The 22,704-nt window shown below is 42.8% G+C and overlaps 1 protein-coding gene and 1 long non-coding RNA gene across 3 annotated transcripts in view; one reads left to right on the top strand and one right to left on the bottom strand.

Annotated features, from left to right (window-relative positions):
• Positions 1–2,346: 2,346 nt before the first annotated feature.
• Positions 2,347–22,704, bottom strand: part of ITGA6 (integrin subunit alpha 6) — a 68,547-nt gene continuing 48,189 nt past the window's right edge. Inside the window, exons 12-26 of one of the 2 annotated variants that reach the window (XM_037151276.2) lie at positions 20,771–20,931; positions 20,439–20,582; positions 18,659–18,774; positions 18,340–18,529; positions 18,168–18,251; positions 17,992–18,071; positions 17,761–17,838; positions 17,571–17,673; positions 15,949–16,122; positions 13,820–13,921; positions 13,612–13,722; positions 13,415–13,513; positions 9,997–10,122; positions 6,625–6,754; positions 4,418–4,506 (exon numbers count right to left, since the gene is read on the bottom strand). In XM_037151276.2, coding sequence (XP_037007171.2) covers positions 6,647–6,754; positions 9,997–10,122; positions 13,415–13,513; positions 13,612–13,722; positions 13,820–13,921; positions 15,949–16,122; positions 17,571–17,673; positions 17,761–17,838; positions 17,992–18,071; positions 18,168–18,251; positions 18,340–18,529; positions 18,659–18,774; positions 20,439–20,582; positions 20,771–20,931 — 1,676 coding nt within the window. In that variant the 3' untranslated portion in view covers positions 4,418–4,506; positions 6,625–6,646. Of the gene's footprint in view, positions 4,507–6,624; positions 6,755–9,996; positions 10,123–13,414; positions 13,514–13,611; positions 13,723–13,819; positions 13,922–15,948; positions 16,123–17,570; positions 17,674–17,760; positions 17,839–17,991; positions 18,072–18,167; positions 18,252–18,339; positions 18,530–18,658; positions 18,775–20,438; positions 20,583–20,770; positions 20,932–22,704 lie in introns of both variants that reach the window. The other variant, XM_037151275.2, reaches the window with a different exon arrangement.
• LOC128627404 (uncharacterized) lies at positions 4,450–14,818 on the top strand. The gene is made up of 2 exons (XR_008391598.1): positions 4,450–4,528; positions 12,146–14,818. It is a non-coding gene; the product is annotated as an uncharacterized LOC128627404 (long non-coding RNA).

The raw sequence follows: 22,704 nt of genomic DNA, 5'->3' as shown, positions 1-22,704 counted from the left end.
TGGTGGGATGAAAGACGGGAGAGGGACTAACCAAAGAACATTCGTGTACAACCTATGGACATGGACAACAGTATGGGGATTGGCTTAGGGGGGGAGAGTGGGACGGGGTGGTGAAAGGGAAAGGGAGAAAATGTGGGAACAACTATAATAGAATAAATAATAAAAGTGGATTTAAAAAACAAAATATAAGCTTCCTCTGAAGGGTCAGAGCCAGTGTCATTTGTGTGTGTACCCCCAGAGCCTAATAACGTCCTCGTAGACGTTTCAGGGAAAAAATCCTTAAACCATGTCTAACTCTATCTCAAATGTCAGGATCTTAAGAGAACACTCAAATCTACAGGTTATTGATGAATTGAATATTTATCTGCTGGGCCTTAAGAAAATAAAAGCAACAAGCTCTGTCCCTGTCATTTGAAATTCTGTGGCTGTTCTGTTAGAAGGAACAGTACATGAGAAATCTATCAGACCACTAATAGGTCTGTCTGTGCCCATCTCAATGACCCTGATGCACTTAGACTGAGAAATGGCTTTAGGGAAAGACCGAAGGGGAAATTGAGGCATTTAAACTTTGATGACTGACTGCTGCAAAAATTGCACTTGACTCTTTCAGTCGTGTGATCAACCATTATCTGGTTAGCTTTACCCTCTGTGGGCGCACGTCCACCCCTGCACTCTGCTGGACCAGCTTTCTTACTCAGATTTGTGTTGTACAGTTCACTAATCTTTAGAGGATTTAACCATGAATCCCCTTTATAACTTCCTCCTCTGATGGGTCTTCTGGCAACATCACTACTACAGGCCCTGCTTCAGCCACTGGTACGCAGCACTCACTCCTACATTCTGCCAGCTGGGTAGGGTGCCTTTCTGAGTTGGCAAACCCTGTTTTTTACGGCACGAGAAAGAAAATACTTGCTTGCCATTTACCATAGTCAGGAACTCCTAGAATAACCCATTACCTTCTCTGCAATAGCCACTCTTTTGAAATCATTCTCAAGTTCACTTTCTTCATTTCTTGGAACCTTGCCTTCCCCTCAATCTAGGTGGTTGGACCCTATCCCCTGGTCTCGAGGAACTGCCTCTAACCATTTACTTTACGCTACTCAGGCTGATCGAATAGCTCTTCCACAGTTTTCTCAGCCCCGAGGACGTACTGTCATGGAACCCAGCTACCTCCAGCATTCCACTCTCCTTCAAAACAAAACAACCTATCAACTCCAGTCTGAAGCTAGTGTATGCCGTTCCATGAGCTAGTGTATGAGATCGGTTGCCGTTCCATGAGCTAGTGTATGAGATCGGTTGCTCATTAAGGTGTTTTCCTTTAGGGTAGAACGCTCGGTCTTATGCCAGTTTAAAACATTCCCCACCTACCTCTGCCCTACAAGGGCACAACAGGAACCATGACTGGGCATCACTCACGTAGGATTGTGGCAAGTGCTCTGCAACCAAGTGTCAGTGTTTGCAAATGAATCCAAGGACAGCCCTGTACTATTAATGCCATTATCACTGCTGGGCACGCCTGTGTGCATTTTGAGAGGGAGAGAAAGAAGTGGGATTACAGGAGTCATATAAAGCACTGCTATGCCCTCCAGTGTGGGTCACTTGTTAGCCAGACTGCAGCTACTGACGTCCTTAATGGTTATGGTGACTATACATTATTACAGAAATTTAATCTGGGTATATCCATGGAACTGTGGCTACCAAAAAAGATTCACAGCCTTTAGCCCTGCATTAAAAAGTACAACTGCACACTTCTTTGGGACATTTATATATCTATATATCTTCATATAAGAAGTCTCATAAAATCACTTTAAACAGAATCCTTTGATTAAAAAAAAAAATCTGACCAGTCAACTTGGTGCAATCAGTCCTTGGCAGACAATGTAATGACACATGTCACAGCTGGACTGCTCTCACATCCCAAGTATGTTCTAAGAAGAAATCAACTTAGCCACTAGAACCTTTATTTGTCACGCCATAGTGTCACTGCTAAATAATACCCCATCCTTTGCAGGCACAGCCCCTGGAGCAGGTAAGTCAGCAGGAACAGGTATCTCCCTGTTCGTAGATATCTTGAACAAACCATCTTTAAGATCATTTCCTTTTGAGTATCAACTGACAGGAGAGCCAAAGGGGGGAAAAAGAATCCTCAATCTTATCTGCATTGCATTTCTAGGGGAGAGGGGACAGTACTAACATCTTTGGCTGATCTGAAATTATATGGGACACGAAGAATAAATAAAAACATTGAAAACATTAGTTTGGCTGATGCAATAAAAAGAAAAGCAATTCAGATGACTTATAATTTGAGAGTTTGTTTCACATATATAATGCCATGTTACTAAGCAATGAACATTTTCATAAAAAATTTATTTCACACTTTTATACAAATATCCACAGGTATTTCCTAATCATGAAATAATTTTACAATGCTAGTTAGTATAAAAACGTATCAAATGCAAACAGACCAGTGACTTGACTTGAGATGACATTTTTAAACATCACTACATTCCCATTTCTTTGTCAGTGAACTACCCTTCCACCCTCTCCCCCCTTTTCAAGGACATCGGTTTTTATAACAAAGGTCTATAAACATGTTCAAAATATCAGCTTCTTAGCAACCTACAAAGCCAGTGCATGAGGTTCCAAGTTACCTACCTAAGCAAGAAACTGAGATTTTAGACACTGTTATGACCTATTGGAAAGATTTTTGTAAACAAAATATCATTTGTAAAACAATTTCTGTGAATGAAAAGTCCAAAATACTACTAGAACAATGTTTTTAGTATCTTAAGGGTGTTAAGATTTCCAAAAAACCAACTCCAAAGCAACAATGGTACACAGCTGTATTTTTCCTTTAAAAGAAGGAGACACTGCTTCATACATCTGAACAAATTAGCACCTGGTTGCTGCTGCTCTCCACGTAACTGAACGCTTTGAAACACAGTCATTTTTTTTGAAAAATTCGGCTTTCCCATCTATTCAATCTATATTGAATGTACAGAATCATATCTTCCTACGCTGCTCCACTTTTATATATAAAAAACAGTTTAAAGTCCTTGTTAGAGTAGTCCTAAAATAATTTTGGGGATACAGATAGGGGAGGAAACGCAGAAAAGAAAGGAACACTGACCCACATTAAGCAATTCCAATAATATTTAAAACTTAAAATCCACAACGTCCTACTCTGACTTTTGTATCAGGTATTCAGTAGTCTTCCACTGGATCGGTCTGGATCCACCATAGGCACTCACCATTTCTTTCAAGTCCTGTATATACAGCAGGGACAGAAGGTCAAAAAACAAACCCATTATTCCCAAGAGTTCCTGAAAGTTATAGCATGAAATTCAGAATGATCACACAGGGCTCTAAACTCAAACACATCCGATATCTGTTAAGAATTAAACATCTAACAGTTAAGCCTATTTTTTAAACAAACCTTTGGGGGTTTGGAAGGACTGGGTAAGGGTAAGCATTGTCATGAAGGAAGATGTTTTAATAACTTATCTGTAAATTATAACAACTCTCTGGTACATTTATAAAGAATTACTTTCTTTTTTGCAGTAAAGACTTCAGGTCAAACCATTGACCTCCCAGGTTCTAATTCTGATTGCTTAATCCAACCTGAATGATAACTGGAGCATCTTTGGCCTGTTAGTCAATAACAAAATGGTTTGTAAAAAATAAAAAATAAATACCATATACAAACAAGTATAACTAGCATTCAAGTCTGTTGCACGTGTGTGTTTTAGTGACAAGGGAGAATGGAGCCCAGGTGCATTCGGTGTGAACAGGTATCCACACACCTAGGAAATGGGAAAAGATGGCAGGATGGCCAACATCACCTCCTATTGCACATTTAATTTAAGATCGCACTTTGAATTGAAACACAGTACCCTTATGGCACTGTCTTGTGTGGGGCGCACAGGGAACTGGCAGGTTCTCCAAATCCTGTGGGGAGATGCTTGCGGAGGCAGCGTCGACAGTCACTCCACTGGCATGGTGACTGGGGTGGCGTCTTCCAGCTACACCATCAGGAGGACGTCCGATGAGCGTGACTGGGCAGGCCCTTCCTGGCACACACTGAGTCAGCCACACCAAACACAAAGGCAATCCAGAGAGTTAAATTAAGGCAGTTAAAGAAAAATCCGTCCCAACAGTCTTACTTTGGCTGTGCAAAAGAGAAGCCTTGGGTTACATGAGAATGTCCACAGCAGTTAAAACTGTAGGTTCGTACTAGGTGTGGCCTGTCTGAAATCAATATTCGGATATCAGGCTTTTAAACCATTTGAATTTCTGAGTTGGGTGAAAAAAGAAGCAGTTTGGGCGAAGGCTCCTCTGGGCCCCCTAGGAGTAGCTTTCATCGTCATTCCACCTTGTGATCCACTGTTTTTTTTCCAGGTTATCATTATATTTCTCATCTTTGATCTCTCGCTCTTCTTTCGGGATCTTCACGGCTTGGTAGCGGGGAATGCTGTCGTCGTACCTGGAGCGTCTGAAGAATCCGCACTGGAGGGGGAAGCAGAAGCCGGTAAGTGATCTCGAGGAAAGCAAGGGCGCTCCACGGGAGCATCTGAGCTTTCTCTTCAGCTCTGCCTACGTCTGGACTAAGGGAAAAAGATGTGGTTTTCTTGTGAGAAAGATCTAATAGGTTGAGAAGCCAGTGGGGATAAATGGGAAAGAAAAAGAGCTGTAAAACTGGAAGAAAAGTCTGTTTTTCCATCTTGTCTTCACACTCTGAAACCATGTAAGCTATCTCCTTACTAAAATTTATGTTTCTGAAACAGTGCCTCCATTTTTAAAAATAATTACAATACTACATATAAAAGAGCTATGTTTTAGATTAGAACATCGTTTTGAGAAGCAATTTTTTAAAGGTCATACACCAAAGATTATTTCATGCCCCTGTCCCACTAACATAATGAAACTCGGGTGACAGATATTTTATGAATTACAGTTTGAATAGGCCAGTGTTCAAATGGGTCAGTTTAAGGACTGTCTCTTCTCCGAGGCCCCAGGACACAGCACGCATTAGCTAGAAGGTAATTTACACTGCCTGGATTTGTGCTTCCAAATTAAGCTGTTTCATTAATAAATCTCATAGGAACTCTGTCTTGCAGAAAAATCAATCATGTACCAGAGAACGTGAAGAATGTATTACTAGATTGAATTTCAGAGCACTACCTAATTTCTCTCTTTTTAAATCGATATACATTTTATTCATTTTTTACAAAATATTCAACCTGATTCAAAGTAGATTTCTATTGGAATATATCTGGATAATTAAACAATCAGACTGAGTATTTTAAATGAATAAAATATATAAGTGCCTTTTTTAAAAAAGATGTTTTCAATGAAAAAATGCAGATGGATGAGGAAGATACTTAGAATGGTCGATTAATGTGTTTATTATGCAAACTCACCAGGAACAGAACATTTGTGTTGAATGAAATTATGTAATAAAAGTGTCATGGGGCAAAATAAAATTATGCATATAGTTATTACTGAAATCAATAGGAATACTGGACCAAGAAATGTTCTAAGGCCATTTCTACATGGACTCCTTTATTATTTTGGGCAAAACAGCCAAAAAATACGTATCTATTACAAAATGTGGCTCTTGCCCCACTTCAATAAAGAAGGAAATCAAGGGTGACATGTACACCAAAATGGAAATGTTGGGGTTCGTCATGACAGTGCACGGGAGGGACTGGGGGAGGAATTCCATCCTCTCGCACCCACAGAAATGGAAAAAGGAATCACTGCCAATTCCTGTTCCCATGGATTTGCAAGCAACAGAAGCAAAACATAACTTAAAATCAACTGAGACCCAAGGTTGAATCAAATCTCTAGAAATATGAAACAAGGTCAAACTCCATTACAATATATTGAAATAACCATCCAGGGTATTTTTGTACTAGAATTTTGTATACTGAAGGTCATTTTGGTAACGAACTATCTTCTGAAATTGGCCGTAACGTCCATCAGGGCAACAGTCATAGTTTGTTGTAATGGTCTTTGACCTCGATACACAGGAAAAGGAAGGTGCATGCTTAGCCAGCATAAAACAATTTCTGAGCAACAACAAAAGCATTCCGAGCCTTCTCCCACCACTTAATAGCAAGATAAAAAAGATGACAGCAAGAAAGCCTTCTCATCAAGAGAAACACCACTGTTTCCAACATGCAACAGGTTAATTAGGCGGTCAACACAAGCGTCTATCTGTAGGAAATTCCAAAATGGATAAGAAATCGGGAATGATTGCTTATGCATCTTTGAAATTCCAAGTGGGATACTGCATACTGATTTAACAATACATGGCAAACTGGGCTACTAAGCCTCCTTTTGAGTGTAGAAAGATTGCAATTTTCTTCATTGCTATGGGTGATGTTCAACAGTAACAACACAAATAACTCACCTGCAACGAATGATTCTTTGTGCATTAAAACAAAAACAAGCTTGAGCTTTCAAACGAAATAAATAAAAAAGTCCAAGCAAGGCAAGCCAGTGTGGACATTTGAAAACATCTGTTAATGGGACACACACAGCAAGCTGTTGCTCTTAAAGTTAGCCACCACAACCACAGCAGGTCCCACAGCTAGCGATTAAAAAACATTGATCAATTACCAATTACAGAAGTAGATCAATACTACGCATCAGAAGTAAGCCTCTCTTTATCAGACGGCTGAGCATGGATCTCAGCCTTGTGATATGTAGCATCATAATGATCTTTCTTATTTCTCTTGAAGAAACCACACTATAAGGAAGCAAGGTATTTGGTCAGTTTTACAGTTTTGTGAAGAGCTAAACAAAAGAATATCTCAGATTTTAACCCGTTTTTCATTCACAGCTTGTTTACAAAGAGACCAGTATAAATCAACCACAAGCAAACAGCCCTGGGCTACGGTACTTTGGGACAGCAATTGCCCCAGCTACGGTACCCTAGGTCTCTGGTCAAATAGTTACACGGGTGACGTTCCTCTATTTGTAACAGAAATCTTGATGACAAAAATCCTAAAAAGGAAAGTATATACACATCTGATTATAGCTTTGAGTGGTTTCTTTTTAGAAACCACTCAAAATCTTATGCCCTAAAATAGGCATAAGATTGACTTCTGTAGCTTATTGAGACGAAAAGTTAAAGAATAAATTCTCTAAGTAAGATTTAGCACAAAAAATAAAATGGATACTGTGTTTTTCTGCTTTTCACAGTAAATTGTAGGGAACAAATGCCATCTACTTGAGGGCTTTGAATTTGTGGGGTGAATCACAATATAAATTCAAATATACTGTCATGAAAGAATGATTGTAGTCATTTTCCCAAACTCTGAACCACCACATAACCCTGAAGTGGCAGCAATCTACCCTCCTTGGGTTAAGAACACTAAATGAGTATCAAAATATAATCCCACTTTCAACTGTAATTTCCTTCATTCAGCCATGGAGAACGATACTCACTTTTATCTAGTTCTTAAGGCCATGGAACTGCCCTTTGAAATATAACATGGTTGAATCTCTGCCCTCCTACAAAATTTGCTTGCAAGTCTGGCAACTCACAAAGGTAAAAATCCAGACCTGCTTGTACAACATGGAAGCTACCATATTGGACAGTGCAGCCACAGAACATTTCCATTATTACAGAAAGTTTACTGGGTGGTGTTGACCTAGAATGCCTATCTTCAAATTTATTTGTGACTCTCAACTTAATATACAGTGAACACTCCCAACCAATGTAACAATGACATATGCTACTAAATGGGGCAGGAAAGGAAAGAAACCAGGAACCAAGAGCCCTGGTCCTGCCTCCGACTTGGAGGCATGCCCATCTCTGTTTGCAAAATGAAGGTGAGCAGACCAGCCTGGAGAATCCCACTGTTTAAAGCAGATAAAATCAGAACTGGTCTGATTAAGTGGGGATGTTGGCCTTAGCCCCCCTGCTTAGTCTTGGCACCCATGCGTGGTTGTGCAAAACCCAATTTTGAGGACACTGACCTAGAGTCCTTTCTGGCCCTAAAACTTTATGACTTTAATACATAAAAAAAAGAGTTAGGTTTCAGAAAGAAGAGTATCTGTAAAGTAATAAAAATAATTTTCATGTGAGGGTGGGAGTTAGAGCACTTTAGAACTTACAAAAAAAAAGACAGTGAGATTATCTAATCAAACTCACTTATTAAACAGCTAAGGCAAACCAGTATCCCAGGGAAGTGAAATGATTTGCCAAGATTTCTTAACTCTCAACCCACTGCTGTGCCTCACCCTCATTAAAGACCTACGATGAGCCCTGGCCAGCATGGCTCACTTGATTGGAGCATCACCCCAAACACCAAAAGGCTGTGGGTTAGATTCCTGGTCAGGGCACATACCGCAGTTGTGAGTTCAGTCCTGGCTGGGGCGCGACCTAGAGGTCCCCAGTCAGGCACATATGAGAGGCAACCAATCAATGCTGCTCTCTGACTTCACTGTCTTCTCCCTCTCTCTCTCCCTCCCTTCCCCTCTCTCTAAAATCACTAAGCACGCCCTTGAGTAAGGATTTAAAAAAAAGAAAAGAAAAAAAGGACTGCCAACGAGTCCCGCTCCAAAAAAAGACTATCCTTTTTGACCTCTTTCAGAGAGCCTAAGAAGGCCATCCTCAAATATCAAACTTTAAATCTAGTTCTTTATCAAAATAATTTTCAGGGCATTCCCTATATTGGTTGGTTGTACTTAACCAGAGAAGCCTACCGCCTCAATTAACGCCAGACACAGGACCAACTGGTGTACCGTGCACAATGAAATCTCGGCGTAAGTAGCTACCAAGCTTCAATCATACACTTGGAGGACACCAGTAAATTATCTCAGATTGGCAAAAGGAAGCTACTTGAAAAAATAAAGCAAAAAAGAGAAAGATGACCAATATTTGAAAATGTGAATGTGCTGAACCTGGTCCATTATACTTTTAGATCCAAGGAAAGGACAAGGATAGTTTGACCCTGGAGATTGTTGGTTGAGGTTACTAATTCTTTATCCATAACCCTCTGCACCAGTTATGTTTGGAAATCTAGAAATTTCTGGCATTTTAGAAAAGCAGTATGTTACATCCATAGTGCTGCTGTAACCAAAACTTCGATATTTTTGTAGTAAAATTAATGAATGAAGGATAAAGACCATAAACAGCCTCTCTTCACATCAGGTCAAGTTCTGCTGCCAAAGAAGTCATTACAAAATTTCAGTTTTCCAAGGTTTTGAGTTTGTTTGTTGTTGTTTTTTTGCCACTTGTAATTGTTGATAAGGGACTGTGGACCTCCATTACTGAGAATAAACCCAAAATCTATAGGTCATAATCTCTGGCAACAGAAAGTTTGCATCCATCGCACATACACTTTTTGGTAATGTAAACTACTTACTGGTAGGAAGCAGGGGGAGGACACTACATTTTATTTGCAGGGCCAGTTGTAATAAAGAACATCATATTGAACTCAAGTCTTCTTCATGTTTTATAGAGGCTATGATAATCCCCTTCAGATGGAGTCATTTATTAAATTCATAATTTTATCTTCCTAACCTAGCTGCAATGGTAATAAACCCAATGGTTGCCATGAATATTTCTTTAAAGAAGCTGAAATTAACAGGGAAACAGATTTAGATTACTGTGATACCCAGCAATTTGGCTTAGGTTTAGAAAATGATTTGAACTTAGATGAAGAAAATGATAAAGTAGAAAAAATTTTTTAATTGTTATTTGCGACACATGCTAAATTATATGTGAAAAACACCAAAATTTATACATTTAAAAAACTTAGATCATATAAATAGTATATCTTTAAATACAAGATATTAGGGAGATATGCAGGTGTTTATTGCAAAATTCTCAAGTTTGCTATATGCTGGAAAAGTTTCATAATAAAGTGTTGAGAAGAAGGAATCAATGATAAAATATATATATGCTATCAGTGTTAATTCACTTTTTAAAAAACATGAAATAAAGTGAACAATCATAAATTCAAGTGCCAGATAACTTACCTTCCATAATAAAAGAACTAATAGAGCAAGCATCAAAATTCCAGCGAGAATGGCCACTAGAATGACCCACCAGGGCACTCCTGAGTGCTGAGCTACAGTCTTGGAGGGAAACACGGTCACACGGACCTAGGGGCCACACAAGAAAGCGACGTGATTATCAAACAGGAAGACAGTCAACATCAGGAATTTGTAGTCTTAATGATGCTTCAAGGCACATTTTAAACAATGCAGCCTGTGGGAGGGTGAGATGCCTTTTTTCATGCAAAATCTTCTCCCTTAATAAGAGGCATGCTTTAGAGATCTTTCCCCCAGAACCTGGAAAATGCAAGATTATGTTTTGACAAAGTGGTTATTTCTTTGCCAATTTATCTCTTTTAAAATATTGTTATCAACAAAAAGTAGATAAAATTATATAATGAACCATCATTCAACATCAAGTTATAAGTTACTGATACACAGCCCAAACTTATTTCACCCATATAACCCGGTATCGTTTTGAGAATGATCACTTAAAAAATTTTTATTTACTGATTTTTAGAGCCAGGGGAGGGAGGGTGGGAGGGGAGGAAAGAGGGAAACAGTGATTTGCTGTTCCACCTGTTTATTAATTCATTGGCCGATTCTTATATGTGCCCTGACCGGGGATCGAACCCACAACCTTGGAATGCCGGGACAACGCTCTAACCAGCTGAGTTATCTGGCCAGAGCTGATCCCACTTTTTAAAAATTAGTTTTCAGCAATGAAAATAAGAAGGCCAGTTTATGCATAATCGGCCTACACTCCTCACTCAGATTTTAAAGATGCTATGAAATACAAAAACAGGGATGGGGCTCCATGACGGATACGGTTTTAAGTTCTCCTTAGGACAGCAAACTGAGGACTCTCCCGAACAGTAAACTCTCCTGAAACGGCCTGGCGCTGTCTCGCGCAACAGTGTGTGTGGACAGCGTAGACCCTGGCTTCATTCAGAGGCCGCTTAGAGTAGCTGATGAGAAACAATGTCTAAACCTTTCATAATTGGCAAGTATCAATGAAATAAAAAGTGTTCACTTAGGAATCTACAAAGTTGTTTGTGGAAATTCACAACAACATCAGTGTGGGTTTAGAATTCAAGTGCGTGTCTGTGATGCCGGGAGATTTTCCAAAGCACGTAAAAGACCTGGTGACTGCTGTGAAAGTGATTTTGTAAACTGCGCCGATTAGAGATCTACCACTTTGCAGTTTCTGCTATTTCTGAGCATATAAAGAGTGAACAAAACTGAGAGGGAGCATTTAGCCCCTGAGAAGTGTTTAGCTGAGTATTTATTTACATTAGGACTGGACACTGGATGCCACCTAAGAACGTTTCTACTCTGAGTCTTAAAAATCTCTTCATTAAAGTACTTCCCTTGCTACTTACACTAGAAAACATCAACCAACCCCATTTGACTCAGAAAATACTTAAAAAGCAAGAGAACTGCTTTTCTTCAAACATTTCATGGGGAGAAATACACATTCAAATTTTCAGCCAACTACATCGGCGGCAACACCGTCACCGGCCACCAGGTGTCCTGTTTGGCTCTCGATGAGGTTTCTCCCCGGCTCCCAGCCCAGAGGGGCCCCACTCATTTGGTGTGGGTTTGTTTTTTTAGTATCATTCATGGGGGGGGGGGGGGGTGGTGGGCTGGTTGGTATGTTTTTCTTTTATTTATATACACTGAGCTACACCAGCCAGGGCTGTATACCAAAGGTTTTAAAGTGGCTGATAATAGGAGGAAATCACTCCCACAAAAGGCTAAGATCCAACAGCACCCTGGCAGAACAAGGTAACTTTTAACACTGCAGTCCAGGGTGGCAGGGTGGGGAGGTGGGAATCCAGTGGAGCGCTCTAAGCCCTGGGTCTGGCACCATTCTAACCGGAATTTGGAGCCTTATAGGAATTCCCGCACAACTCACTGGGCAAAGACTGAGAGGGCCAAAGGTGGGGGCTGGCTTCCCCTTTAAAGGGTGGATGTGCTCAGCAAACGAGTCTGTGTGCAAGGCCATGCTGGGGACCAGGAAGGTGAGCAAGGCCAGCGAGCAAGATTTTAGCAGTTTGTTTACTTGAATTATCAACTGCAGGGGTTTTTTTTCATCTTCCCCCACAGATATTTTTTTCATTGCTTTTAGGGAGAGAGGAAGGAGAGAGAGAAACATGGATGTGAGAGAGAATAACTGATCGGGTGCCTCTTGCACACGCAGGACCAGGGATCGTCCACACACAGACTGGGGACGGATCCCACAACCTGGGCATGTGCCCTGACCGGGAATCGAACCCACAGCCTTTCAGTTACAGGACAATGCTCCAACCAGCTGAGCCACATCAGCCGGGGAGGGTTTTTGTTTTTGCTTCATGATGACCATCATTTTCCAGCTGAGATCAGTGGTAAGGAAATGCTGGCCTCAGAACTGGGTAAGGGGAGACCAACTCGGACCTGCAGTTGCCACAGTTCTGGGAAGCCTTTGCTCATTTCCCACGGCGACTGCTGCTGGCGCGCAGTGATAGGCCAGTGTGACCAAAACGTACTCCAACTCCAAAAACACAGTTTTTTCAGTTTCATTAAAATCTAGGCATTTGCATAGGGATGACCTAGGCTTGTGATCCTAATCCATCACGAGCCTGTGGGGGGAAAGGGGCCTAAGCTCTGCTGGTGCACTAAATTCCACTGCCAGGTGCTGCCCTCACTCACACTCTGCCATGGAACCTCCCCGGCCGCTAAGTATCGGAGTAAGGAATCACCCGATGGAGGGACTGTCATACCTTTCATAAAGCTCTATTAAAGACACAGTCCCCTCGTGAATGTTCCCCTATCAGATATCCATCTTATAAAAGGACCCTTCTTCAAGTTCTTCTCCAAATTTAGAGCCAAAAAAAAATCTCATTCCTCTGAAAAGTGATGTCCCTGCGTTTTTACCTATCATCACATTTCTTTTTATCTTTGGCAGCTTAGATACTCTCTTCCTACTTCCTTAGGAATGAAACGGGGGACAGTCCCCCCCCTTGGCTCACTTCTTTCCCCTAACATTTCTGGTGAGCCAAAGCACTGCAGCTGGCCACACACGGCATAAGCTACACCATAAAGCTGTGAGGTTACCACCACGGGGGTCCTCCGCGAACAGCTACAGCATCAGGGACAGTCTAAGACACGGGTTCCTATAGACTTGAAAGGGGCACCTCTTACTTCGCTGAGCCAGCAGCCCTCGAACCTGCCATGTGCACAGCAGAATCTGATGACCCCAGAAATACTGCGTGGTGGGGGGGCGTTATCTGAATTCTCCTTCCTTAATAAGGGGTAACAGTGCCGTGAAAGGCCCACTGAAGCAGCACGCCCTCAGGCCACAGGCAGCGGGCAGAGGAGAGAGTGACTGGCTGCGAACGAACACTGGAGAGCTGCTCACCTGAGTGCCAGCGTTGGGCAGCTTGATGTTCTCGGTGGCAGCAGTCACATCGATGGAAGCCCGCACGAGAATGTCCAAGTAGTTCATTTTAGAATATTCCTGTTTGGAGACAAAGTTAAGGTATGTATTAGGGAGGTAAGCAATGTCTTGGGAGCTGGCAAATGACTTCCTGGGGATAGCCGCGCGGAGGGCCACACCTCCAGAAACGTGCCGTTCCATAACCTCGAGCGCAAAACAACGGAGGCCTTGCTGTCCAGGCCTCGCAGCGGGCACCGGATGTTCACGCACTTCACGTTGACGCTGCAGTTCTGGGGAGGGAAGGAAGAGCAGGGGCTGAAGTGCAAGGGTCTGGGGAAGGCCTTCCTCCCAACCTCCATCAGAGTTGCAACTCTTAAAACTACTTACAAGGGTCTGGTATTTTCTTTCACCAAATAAAAGCAATTTTCTGCCTTCGTCAGTCTGTTTTTCAGCGATTTCCCGTTTCTTCCTCAAGGAGTTGTGCGACTCCTGGAAAGAATCATATAGCTAATCACCCTACTGAACATAATTCTGCCAACAGTAGGCACTTGTAACTGTGGGGAACTGTAACCTACCCCACGATCCTTCTGACATGCTGACTCTGTTGTTTCTGTAATGCTGACTCTGACTGATACGCAGCTTACAGATGAACAGCATGTGTGTATAAGAATCCTAGGAACTAACTTCAACAGAGACAGACCCTGACCCTCAGCATCCCCGCTCTGGGAGACGGGCTGACCTTCGACTGTGGAGCCAGGATGACTGACCCGGGGTGATGCACACTGGACGGTCACTGTCCTCGTTGGAATGGACTGTGCTCGTCTGCACGCAGAGAACTTCTCAGCCCCTCCCTTGGCCTTTGTTCTGTTCTCCCTCCTTATAAACGCCTCTGCTTGCACGGAGGTGGGCTCTGAGACGAGAGTCCTGCATCTTCCAGGTGGCCGGCACCTGAATGAACCTCTTCCCTTTCCCTCAGCACCTGCCTCTCGAGTATTGGCTTTCGAAGAGGGAGGCAGCTGGACCTGCGTTCGGTTATAATTCTTCATCGTGACTGTACAAACCCCGTGGGTACCTCCTCCCAAATGATGCCAAACTCAGAGTCCACAATATTTGCCCTTCTCCTGTCACCAAAGGCACAGAAATAATTTAAGTGTGGCCCCGACCATGTGGCTCAGCTGGTTGGGCATCATCCCATAAAGCAAACGGTCGCTGGGTTCCACTCCTGGTCAGGGCGCAGGCCTGGGTCGCAGGGTCAGTGTCCAGTAGGAGCGCACGCAGAAGGAAACAATCAGTGTTTCTCCCTCACACTGATGTTCTCTCCCTCTCTCTGCCTCCCTCCCTCACCCTCTCTCTATAAACAAATAAAGTCTTTAAAAAATAATTGAAGTATAAAATCTGCAAGTGTTATTATCTCACTTCAAGTTTACTAAGGTCATTTCTTCCTACTCTGACCTTAAAACCCAGGGAGAGAAAGAGGCTTTCTCGGTTCTGTGTCTCCACCAAACTGTGAGCACCCTAAAATAGGCATCGAATCTCATTCCTGGGTCCCCAGCACCAGTTCAGGGCCTACGCATGGTAAAAAGTCACCGTACCTTCAACAAGTAAGTGCATAGGTGAAAAAGCAAAAAGAACTGGCATGTGACTTATTCAAATTAGAGTACTGAAAACTAAGCCTTGTAAGGAGTTTTGTAATTGCATTTTCCTTAAATAAGGGTTAGGAATACGGACCACCTTGTCCTTCAAAGTCCACGAGTAGAGGTTCATTCTATAAGCCACCAGCTACGAACAGAGACCGCACCCAGTCACCTTAGAACTTCAGAGAGAAGAGGCAGATGTTCAATAACAAAACAAGCCTCCATCACTGGAGCACGAGCAGTAGACCAGTCACGTGAGTGCAAAGCAGGAGAGAGTGGTTACACGTGAAGGCTTTGAAAGCAAGCAGAGCTGAGGTTGAATGTTGAATCAGCTCTCTCTCTCTCTGAATTTCAAATTCCTCAACTATGAAATGATGAAGAAAAATACCTCACAGGATTATCAAAAGAATGAAATGAGAAAATGAAAAAAAAAATCAAAAAAATGAAAAAAAAATGCACAGTGCCCAAGACACAATAAATAGTCGATATTTACTCTTTTAAAAAAACAGTAATGAAAGGCTTTCAAGGTCACTTGCTAAGGTGCAGTGTTTTGGGGAATGAGTTTGGTTCTATGGGGAGTCAACACTGGCTGGCCACCCCCCAGGAACCTGCCCCAGTCCTCCTTTTATGATTCGGGCTCATAAAACTGGAGGGAATGTCACCTGCTTCAACAAGCAGTGAATGACCCCCCACTCAGAGGCCATAATGGCCTCTCATCACAGACACTCTTGACCTGACTTGCTCACGCAACCGTGCAAGACACCAATGAAAAGCCCGGCACACCAGGACATCCCTTCCCTAAGGCAAGCAATGGGTTTCCCCTCGAAGGTCAGCTTCTCCCATTTACGTCCATGGAGACCTGAGATAAATCCACCAACATACCTTTAGTTTCAGAAAGTTTATTTCACCTTGTGGCTCACAAGCTATCTTTTCCAATCCTTTGGATTCTACTTTCACCAAATAAAGCAGCCATTTGCCATTGCTAATTTCTTTCGGCCACTGGATATTCAAGGTCGCTGTGCCAAGGTTTTTAAGAGGCTTGCCCAGGTTAATGACCTGTTAGAAAAACAATACGTGTTATCTCAGTGTAACTATTGTGATGGAGAATTAAGTAGCAGCTCTACTGACAAGAGAAAAAAATCCAAAATACCTGAAGTACTCCTACTATAAAAGCAAAGGTTCTAAAACTGGACTATTAATAGGACATTCAAAATAGAGATTTGTGCTTAAAGATTTGTGTCAATAAAAATAGAAAAGGTCCGAGAGAAATGATGGTTCCTTTCACCCAGGAACAAGTGCAGTCCCTGGTGCACCTACCTGCAGCAATCTGTGGTGCACCTACGCCCAGCTCCCTGCCTGCAGCACAGTCCCCGGTGCACCTAAACTCTGCTCTCTACGTGCCCAGGGGAAAGTCACCTGTGTCTGTAGCCACCCTGCCGGGCATATGACAAAGCCCGTACTGCGTCAGTGCACCAACAGCCTGCTTCTGGAAGAGGCCACCTACCATGAAAATGAAGCTGCTTCTGTCCTCTCCTACCCTTGGGAGGTTTGGAATAACAGCTAAGACACTGAGTAAACCACGATGGCAGGTTTGCCTCTGAACCAAGCTCGTTCAGAGCCACCTCTGCAGCTGAAGCCAGAAGTGGTGGCGTGCTTCTTGTCTGTGGAGGCCCACTCTGGAATGCACCCACTTCTCTCCCGGCCTCTACCACTCCCTGTCTCAGCCGTGTCTGTCGGGTTAAGAGCTACACGGAGGAAAACTCACCCTGCCGTGGGCGGGGCAGGCTCGTTGCAGACATTCCCCTCAACAGTGGTCACTCTGCTGCCGGAACATGATTCCAGCCCCACAGACCTGACCCACACGAGTTATGAGCCAACTCTATAGCATGTGTCTATGTTATTCATTCAGCAGGGCTCAGAGTCACTGCTTGTCCACTTGGAAACGGTTCAGAACAGTCACTGGTCTCCCTCACTGGTATGTGCCAAGTCCACATTTACCTGCACAAAACTGGCCCTGGGAAAGGTGAGTGGACACTAACCACAAGCAGTAAGAGAGATGGTGTCAATAAAATATTTACTGACAATAAAAAATTTATTTCTTCCTCCTTAAAAAAGGAGGAAGAAATAAATCATAACACATTCTACAGCTAGATATAAATGACTTTGATATTTGCCTGTATTTTATGGACAGAACCGGGGGCAGGGGGCATCCGTTTGTTTCTGTGTCACATATACATAAAACTCTCTAGTAAGAAAAGACCAAACTGAACTGGATTCTGAACACTGTCCTGTGTTGAATGACAACCATTGTTCTCTGTTCTGGAGGAGAAAACTTACACCAGTATGTTGATTAAAAACCAGCAAGCTCACTTTTCACAAAGTGTTTATCAGGCTTGCTTATTAACATTATTTATTAAAGTTACATATTTTAATTTTTAAAGACCATATGTAGTATGTGTTACCTTCTGGTCTCTATAACAAAAGGACCAACTGCTACGACTTACCCTGAACTCATACTCTATCAAACTTCCCACTTGGTCCTCAGATTTCATAGCTTGCTCACCAAGAACTGTACCTCCAAAGTACACCTGGGATGGTCTGGCAACGCTGGTAAATTAAAAAACACCAGTTGTAGTGAGGATTGTAAATGGTCCTTTCAAACACTGATTTGCTATGCTAAACACAAACACTTACCCAGAGACCGATAAAAGCAGTTCAATGACCACTTTTGCCGAAGCTGTAATTGAAGCCAAATTATCCTGATTGCTTGTTCTGAAAGTGAAAAGGAAACAATGGGGTTTTATTTTAACAGTCAGTGTTCTCATTACAATTACACTGCTTTTATGAATTAAATAAGGGCCAATTCATTGACTGGCTGTGTTTTCATGAAATAATTCTAAATGGGAAGGTTGAAGCAACTCTTACGTTTCCAACTTCAGATTAATATCCAGATCTGTGGTGTCAAAGGTGAGCTCAGTTGTACTCAAAATCAAATAAAAAGTAACCTAAAATGTAAAAATAGCCATTAAGACAGGCCAAGCACATTGACATTGTAATGGCATCTAAAACAGTAAGATTCAGGATGTGAAGGCATCACCTACACTGGAATTTCTTTTAAAAGGATTTCCGAGCTCACAGTCTGCTTGTGAGCCATTCTGGTTGGCAACACAACTCAACTGCTTCTCCTGTGACAGAAAAACACACGAGATCACAACACATTTTCTTGCCACGGTGCTGGTCTGTCCCGCCCGGCCGGTCCAGAGCTATACTCACGGGGAAAGCCTTCAGCTCTCTGTACGCAGAGTACGTCAGAGTGTCTGGAAAAGTTGCCACGAGTTTCGCTTCGTGAGCGTCGTCACCGTCTTTCGTGGGATTCCTTGGGTCGGAAGGGCTGTTTGTCACTGTTATTTCCAAAGCAATGTCCTTCTGATCTTTTAGAACTAGTTCTGGAATACCTTTTTGACTATTAGGAAAAAAAAAGAAGGAAAAGAAAATTGGCCAAGTCCTCACAATGCTTTCAGTAAATCCCTCTTCAACAAAAGCCACCACGCAGCCAGGGCCGCATCTGCTGCTGCCACAGAGCAGCTCTTACATTGGCAAGTAGGAGAACTTGTCCTGGCTCCCCTCTCGGGTGCAAAACTTATACTCCAGCTTCAGGTTGCTGTTGCACACGTTGTCGTGTCCACACCCCTCCTTCAGGAAGTGCACCTGCGAGGAGAACAACACTCCGGTCATGTCTGCATGGAGCCCTCACAACGGCTTCTGAACAGGTGACGGCTGTCTGCACACAGCTCATTTCCCAGTGTGACCATCACCGCAGCAAAGCCGAGCTTCAGACGTACTTCGGCACGCATGTAGCATCCACTTTGTCCAACAAAGCCATGTTCGAAGACCCTGTGCCCAGGCAGTGAGGTTGTGGGGTACCGACATCTACATTGTAGGATGTCATCTACATTCCAGGCCTGGCTCTGCCACTCCCTTCACTGCGTGGCTCCGAGAGAGCGGTCGTAGGTAACATGGGGACGCCACCACCCTGCTGCATAGAGCTACTGTAATGGTGGTCCTGATGCTACCTGCCTGACACAACCATGTGTGACCCGTTTAATCCTCACAGCAGACCTAAGAGGAAGTCCGATGACGAAATCCATGGTACACACGAGGAAACAGAGTTTAAGGTTAGGAGAGCACAGGGCGCAGACTGCCTAGCACAGTGCTAGTCGGTGCTCGATAATCACACTGGTAAGTCATTAGGAAAACTGGCTCCTTGCCTGTTATATTTAACGTGACTACGGAGCTGGGAATGTACACAAGACATGTTAATGTGATAATCGATAACATCAGAAGTGTTTTATAAAAATATGCAGAAGTACAAGGAACTATACTTGGTGATAATAAAGGCCAACAACATGTAGATTTTGGCCTCAGCTGCTCAGCCTAATGCGGTGAGCACTCACTTCTGAAAGGCTCCGTCAGTGGACCACCAGGGCCGGGAGCCTCAGCGTGGGCACTGCAGCACTAACTGCACTTCTGACAGCGAGCGCATAAGGCCAAATGAAGGTGTCACGGCTCCCCAGACTAAGCAGCTTAGTCAAGAAGCTTAACCCCGGCAAACAGACCCCACCTCACAGGTATATGGCAACCCGTATAATAAATTTTTTCCTAAGATTATAGGCTACACTTAGCACTAAATGATTATTTCATTGCTACTACTTTTTTGACTTCCAGAACTTTGAGATTTCTGGATTTTAAAGTTCAGATTAACAGTTTGTTTTCTACATCTCAGTGTTCTCGATGGTAAAATACAACGTGTTCTTCCTTCTACCTACAGCCGTAGGAGAAACCTGACGTAAAAACAAGAAGTTCTGCCACCCTGACTGGTGTGATTCTGTGGACTGAGTGCAGCCTGTGAATAGAGAGGTTGCTGGTTCGATTCCCAGGCAGGGTATATGCTGGGTTGCAGGCCAGGTCCCCCACTGGGGGCATGCAGAAGGCAGTCGATCAATGTATCTCTCTCACATCAATGTTTCTCTCCCTCCCTTTCTCTTTCCCTCTCCCTCTTTCTAGAAATAAATAAATAAATAAATAAATAAAATCTTTTTTTAAAAGGTCTGCCAATTACAGGCTCCATAAGTTGCAGTGGCCAAAAACACCTTAAGAAAAACACTCTGGCTCCAAACTGTATTCTATATTCATCTTTATTCACTGCTAATTGGAGAAACATCTTCAAACTTTGTATATATTTTTTAAAAGTTTATTTAATGCAAAGAAATGGCCTTCAAAGCAAATCACCAGGTATAGGGCCTTTAAGAACTTTTGATTTAGCATAACAATATGGTAAAAACTTTTGCAAAACAAAAATCAGAAAGACTTACATCTGTTTGAACAGTCTTTGGTTCATTTGAGTTAAGAATGGGAAGAACCTCTGGAAGTGAGTTCACTCGCCTCCGAGTGCTTGGCTCTTGGATCTCTACTGAAGCAGTTATGGGGATGGGACGCAGTTTATCTCTGATATTTTCCTGAAACGCAGGCAGAAATAGAGGTAAGTATGGCGTAAATGCTACTGGGGAACTACCACCAAAACAGTGCTTCATTTTGTACTGAATAATGGGCTGCTAGTATAAATTTCAAAAATCTATATATGCCACAATAAAACCCAACCTCTGTCCTGTTAAAAAAACGGTTCTGACTTGCCCGCTCGCCTCACCTGCAGCCAGAGGGTCTCCTCCATACACGCCTTCTGCTTCTGCCTGTTCAGAGTCATCTCCTTAGTGTACTTGGGCTCAGCACCCTGGTTTCGAAACTGAACCCTTGATGACAGCCCAGATTTTCTTCTTTCCTTTTCAGCCTCAAGTGTGCCCACGATGGCTGGATAAAATGGACAGAAACCATGCGATCTTAAAAGTGCAGTCAGCTATAAGTATGCTGGGCTCCTTTTAAAATTATTTTAATTCCTTTTAGAAGAGCACTTTTCCCGACTGTGATTGTGTCTTTCTCTTCGTATTTCATGGTAATGCACATTTTGATTGACTTAGAGTGTTTCAAATCAAGCAGTCCTTTCCCTGCCATTGCTGTTAACAATGTTTTAAAGTTAAATTTTCAGTGGGCCACCAGGGGGAGCCCAAGAATAAGTCAAAACCTTTGAGCATTGTCAAGATTCAGTTTCTGGCTGAATCTCATCCACTCAGAACTAAGATAAGAAGAGAGGGAGGACCTAACATTCCCTAAGTGCCTAAACTGACTCTCCCTTCAATAGGCCCCTGTTTAAAGGACCTAGTGCTCTAATATTCAAAAAAGGATTAAATAGTACCAACTGCTGCCAGCTAGCTATAAAAACAGTCCTGGGGCCTTGGCCTGGTGGCGCAGTTGGTTGCAGCGCCCTCTGGTGGCACACCAAAAGATTGGGGCTCAATTAGAGTGGGAGGCCACCCATCCGGATTAATGTCCGTCTCTCTGCCTCTTCCTCTCTTTCTCCCTCCCTCTCTCTTGAAGACAATAAACATATCCTCAGGTGAGGATTAAAAAAAACAAAAAAACAGTCATGGGAATGTAAACTACTGCATAGGAAATATAGTAATTAACACTGTAATAACGATGTACGGTGCCAGGTGGGTACTAGACTTACTGGGGTGATCACTTTGTGAGGTATATATATAACCACTATTTGTACACCTAGAACTACAGTAATGTATGTCGACTGTGATTGAAAACTAAATCAGTTTTTTAAAATAAAAAGAAAAGAACCCCTCTCAACAGGGTCTTTAGATCAGCAGCAGCCACATCCCCCGAGGTCGGCTAGGAATGCAGAACCTCAGGCCCCAGCTAGACCCAGAAGCAGAATCTGCATTTTAGGAGGTGGTTCTTATACACATTAAAATTTTTTTTAATATTTTTATTTATTTGTTTGTTTATTTATTTATAGAGAGGGGATGGGAAGGAGAATGAGTGGGAGAGAAACATCAATGTGTGGTTGCCTCTCACGTGTCCCCCTCTGGGGACCTGGCCTACAACCCAGGCATGTGCCCTGACTGTGAATCGAACCAGCGACCCTTTGCTTCACAGGCCCGTGCTCAATCCGCTGAGCTACACCAGCCAGAGCACACATTAAAATTTAATAAGCACTGATAAAGGATGGTTGCCTAAAAGAGAAATAACAGCCCTGGCTGGTGTGGCTCAGTGGACTGAGTACCTGCCTGCAAACCAAAAGGTCTCAGGTTCAATTCCCAGTCAGGGCACATGTCTGGTTTGCAGGCCAAGTCCCCAATAGGGGACATGTGAGAGGCAACTGATCAAAGTATATCTCTCACACATTGATGTTTCTCTCCCTCTTTTTCTCCTTCCCGTCCCCTCTCTCTAAAAGTAAATGAAATCTTTTTATTTATTTATTTATTTATTTAAAATATTTTATTTACTTATTTAGAGAGAGGGGAAAGGAAGGAGAAAGAGTGGGAGAGAAACATCAGTGTGTGGTTGCCTCTCATGTGTTCCCTACTGATGACCTGGCTTACAACCCAGGCATGTGCCCTGACTGTGAATGGAACCAGTGACCCTTTGCGTCACAGGCCTGTGCTCAATCCACTGAGCTATACCAGCTCAGGGCTGAAATCTTTTTTTTAAAAAAGGAATAACATATATCAGAAA

The sequence above is a fragment of the Artibeus jamaicensis genome, unplaced genomic scaffold (genome assembly GCF_021234435.1).
Source record: "Artibeus jamaicensis isolate MK-2021 breed Jamaican fruit bat unplaced genomic scaffold, CSHL_Jam_final contig_391, whole genome shotgun sequence".
Classification (NCBI taxonomy): Eukaryota; Metazoa; Chordata; class Mammalia; order Chiroptera; family Phyllostomidae; genus Artibeus; species Artibeus jamaicensis.
This window is presented reverse-complemented; position numbering and strand designations above follow the sequence as displayed.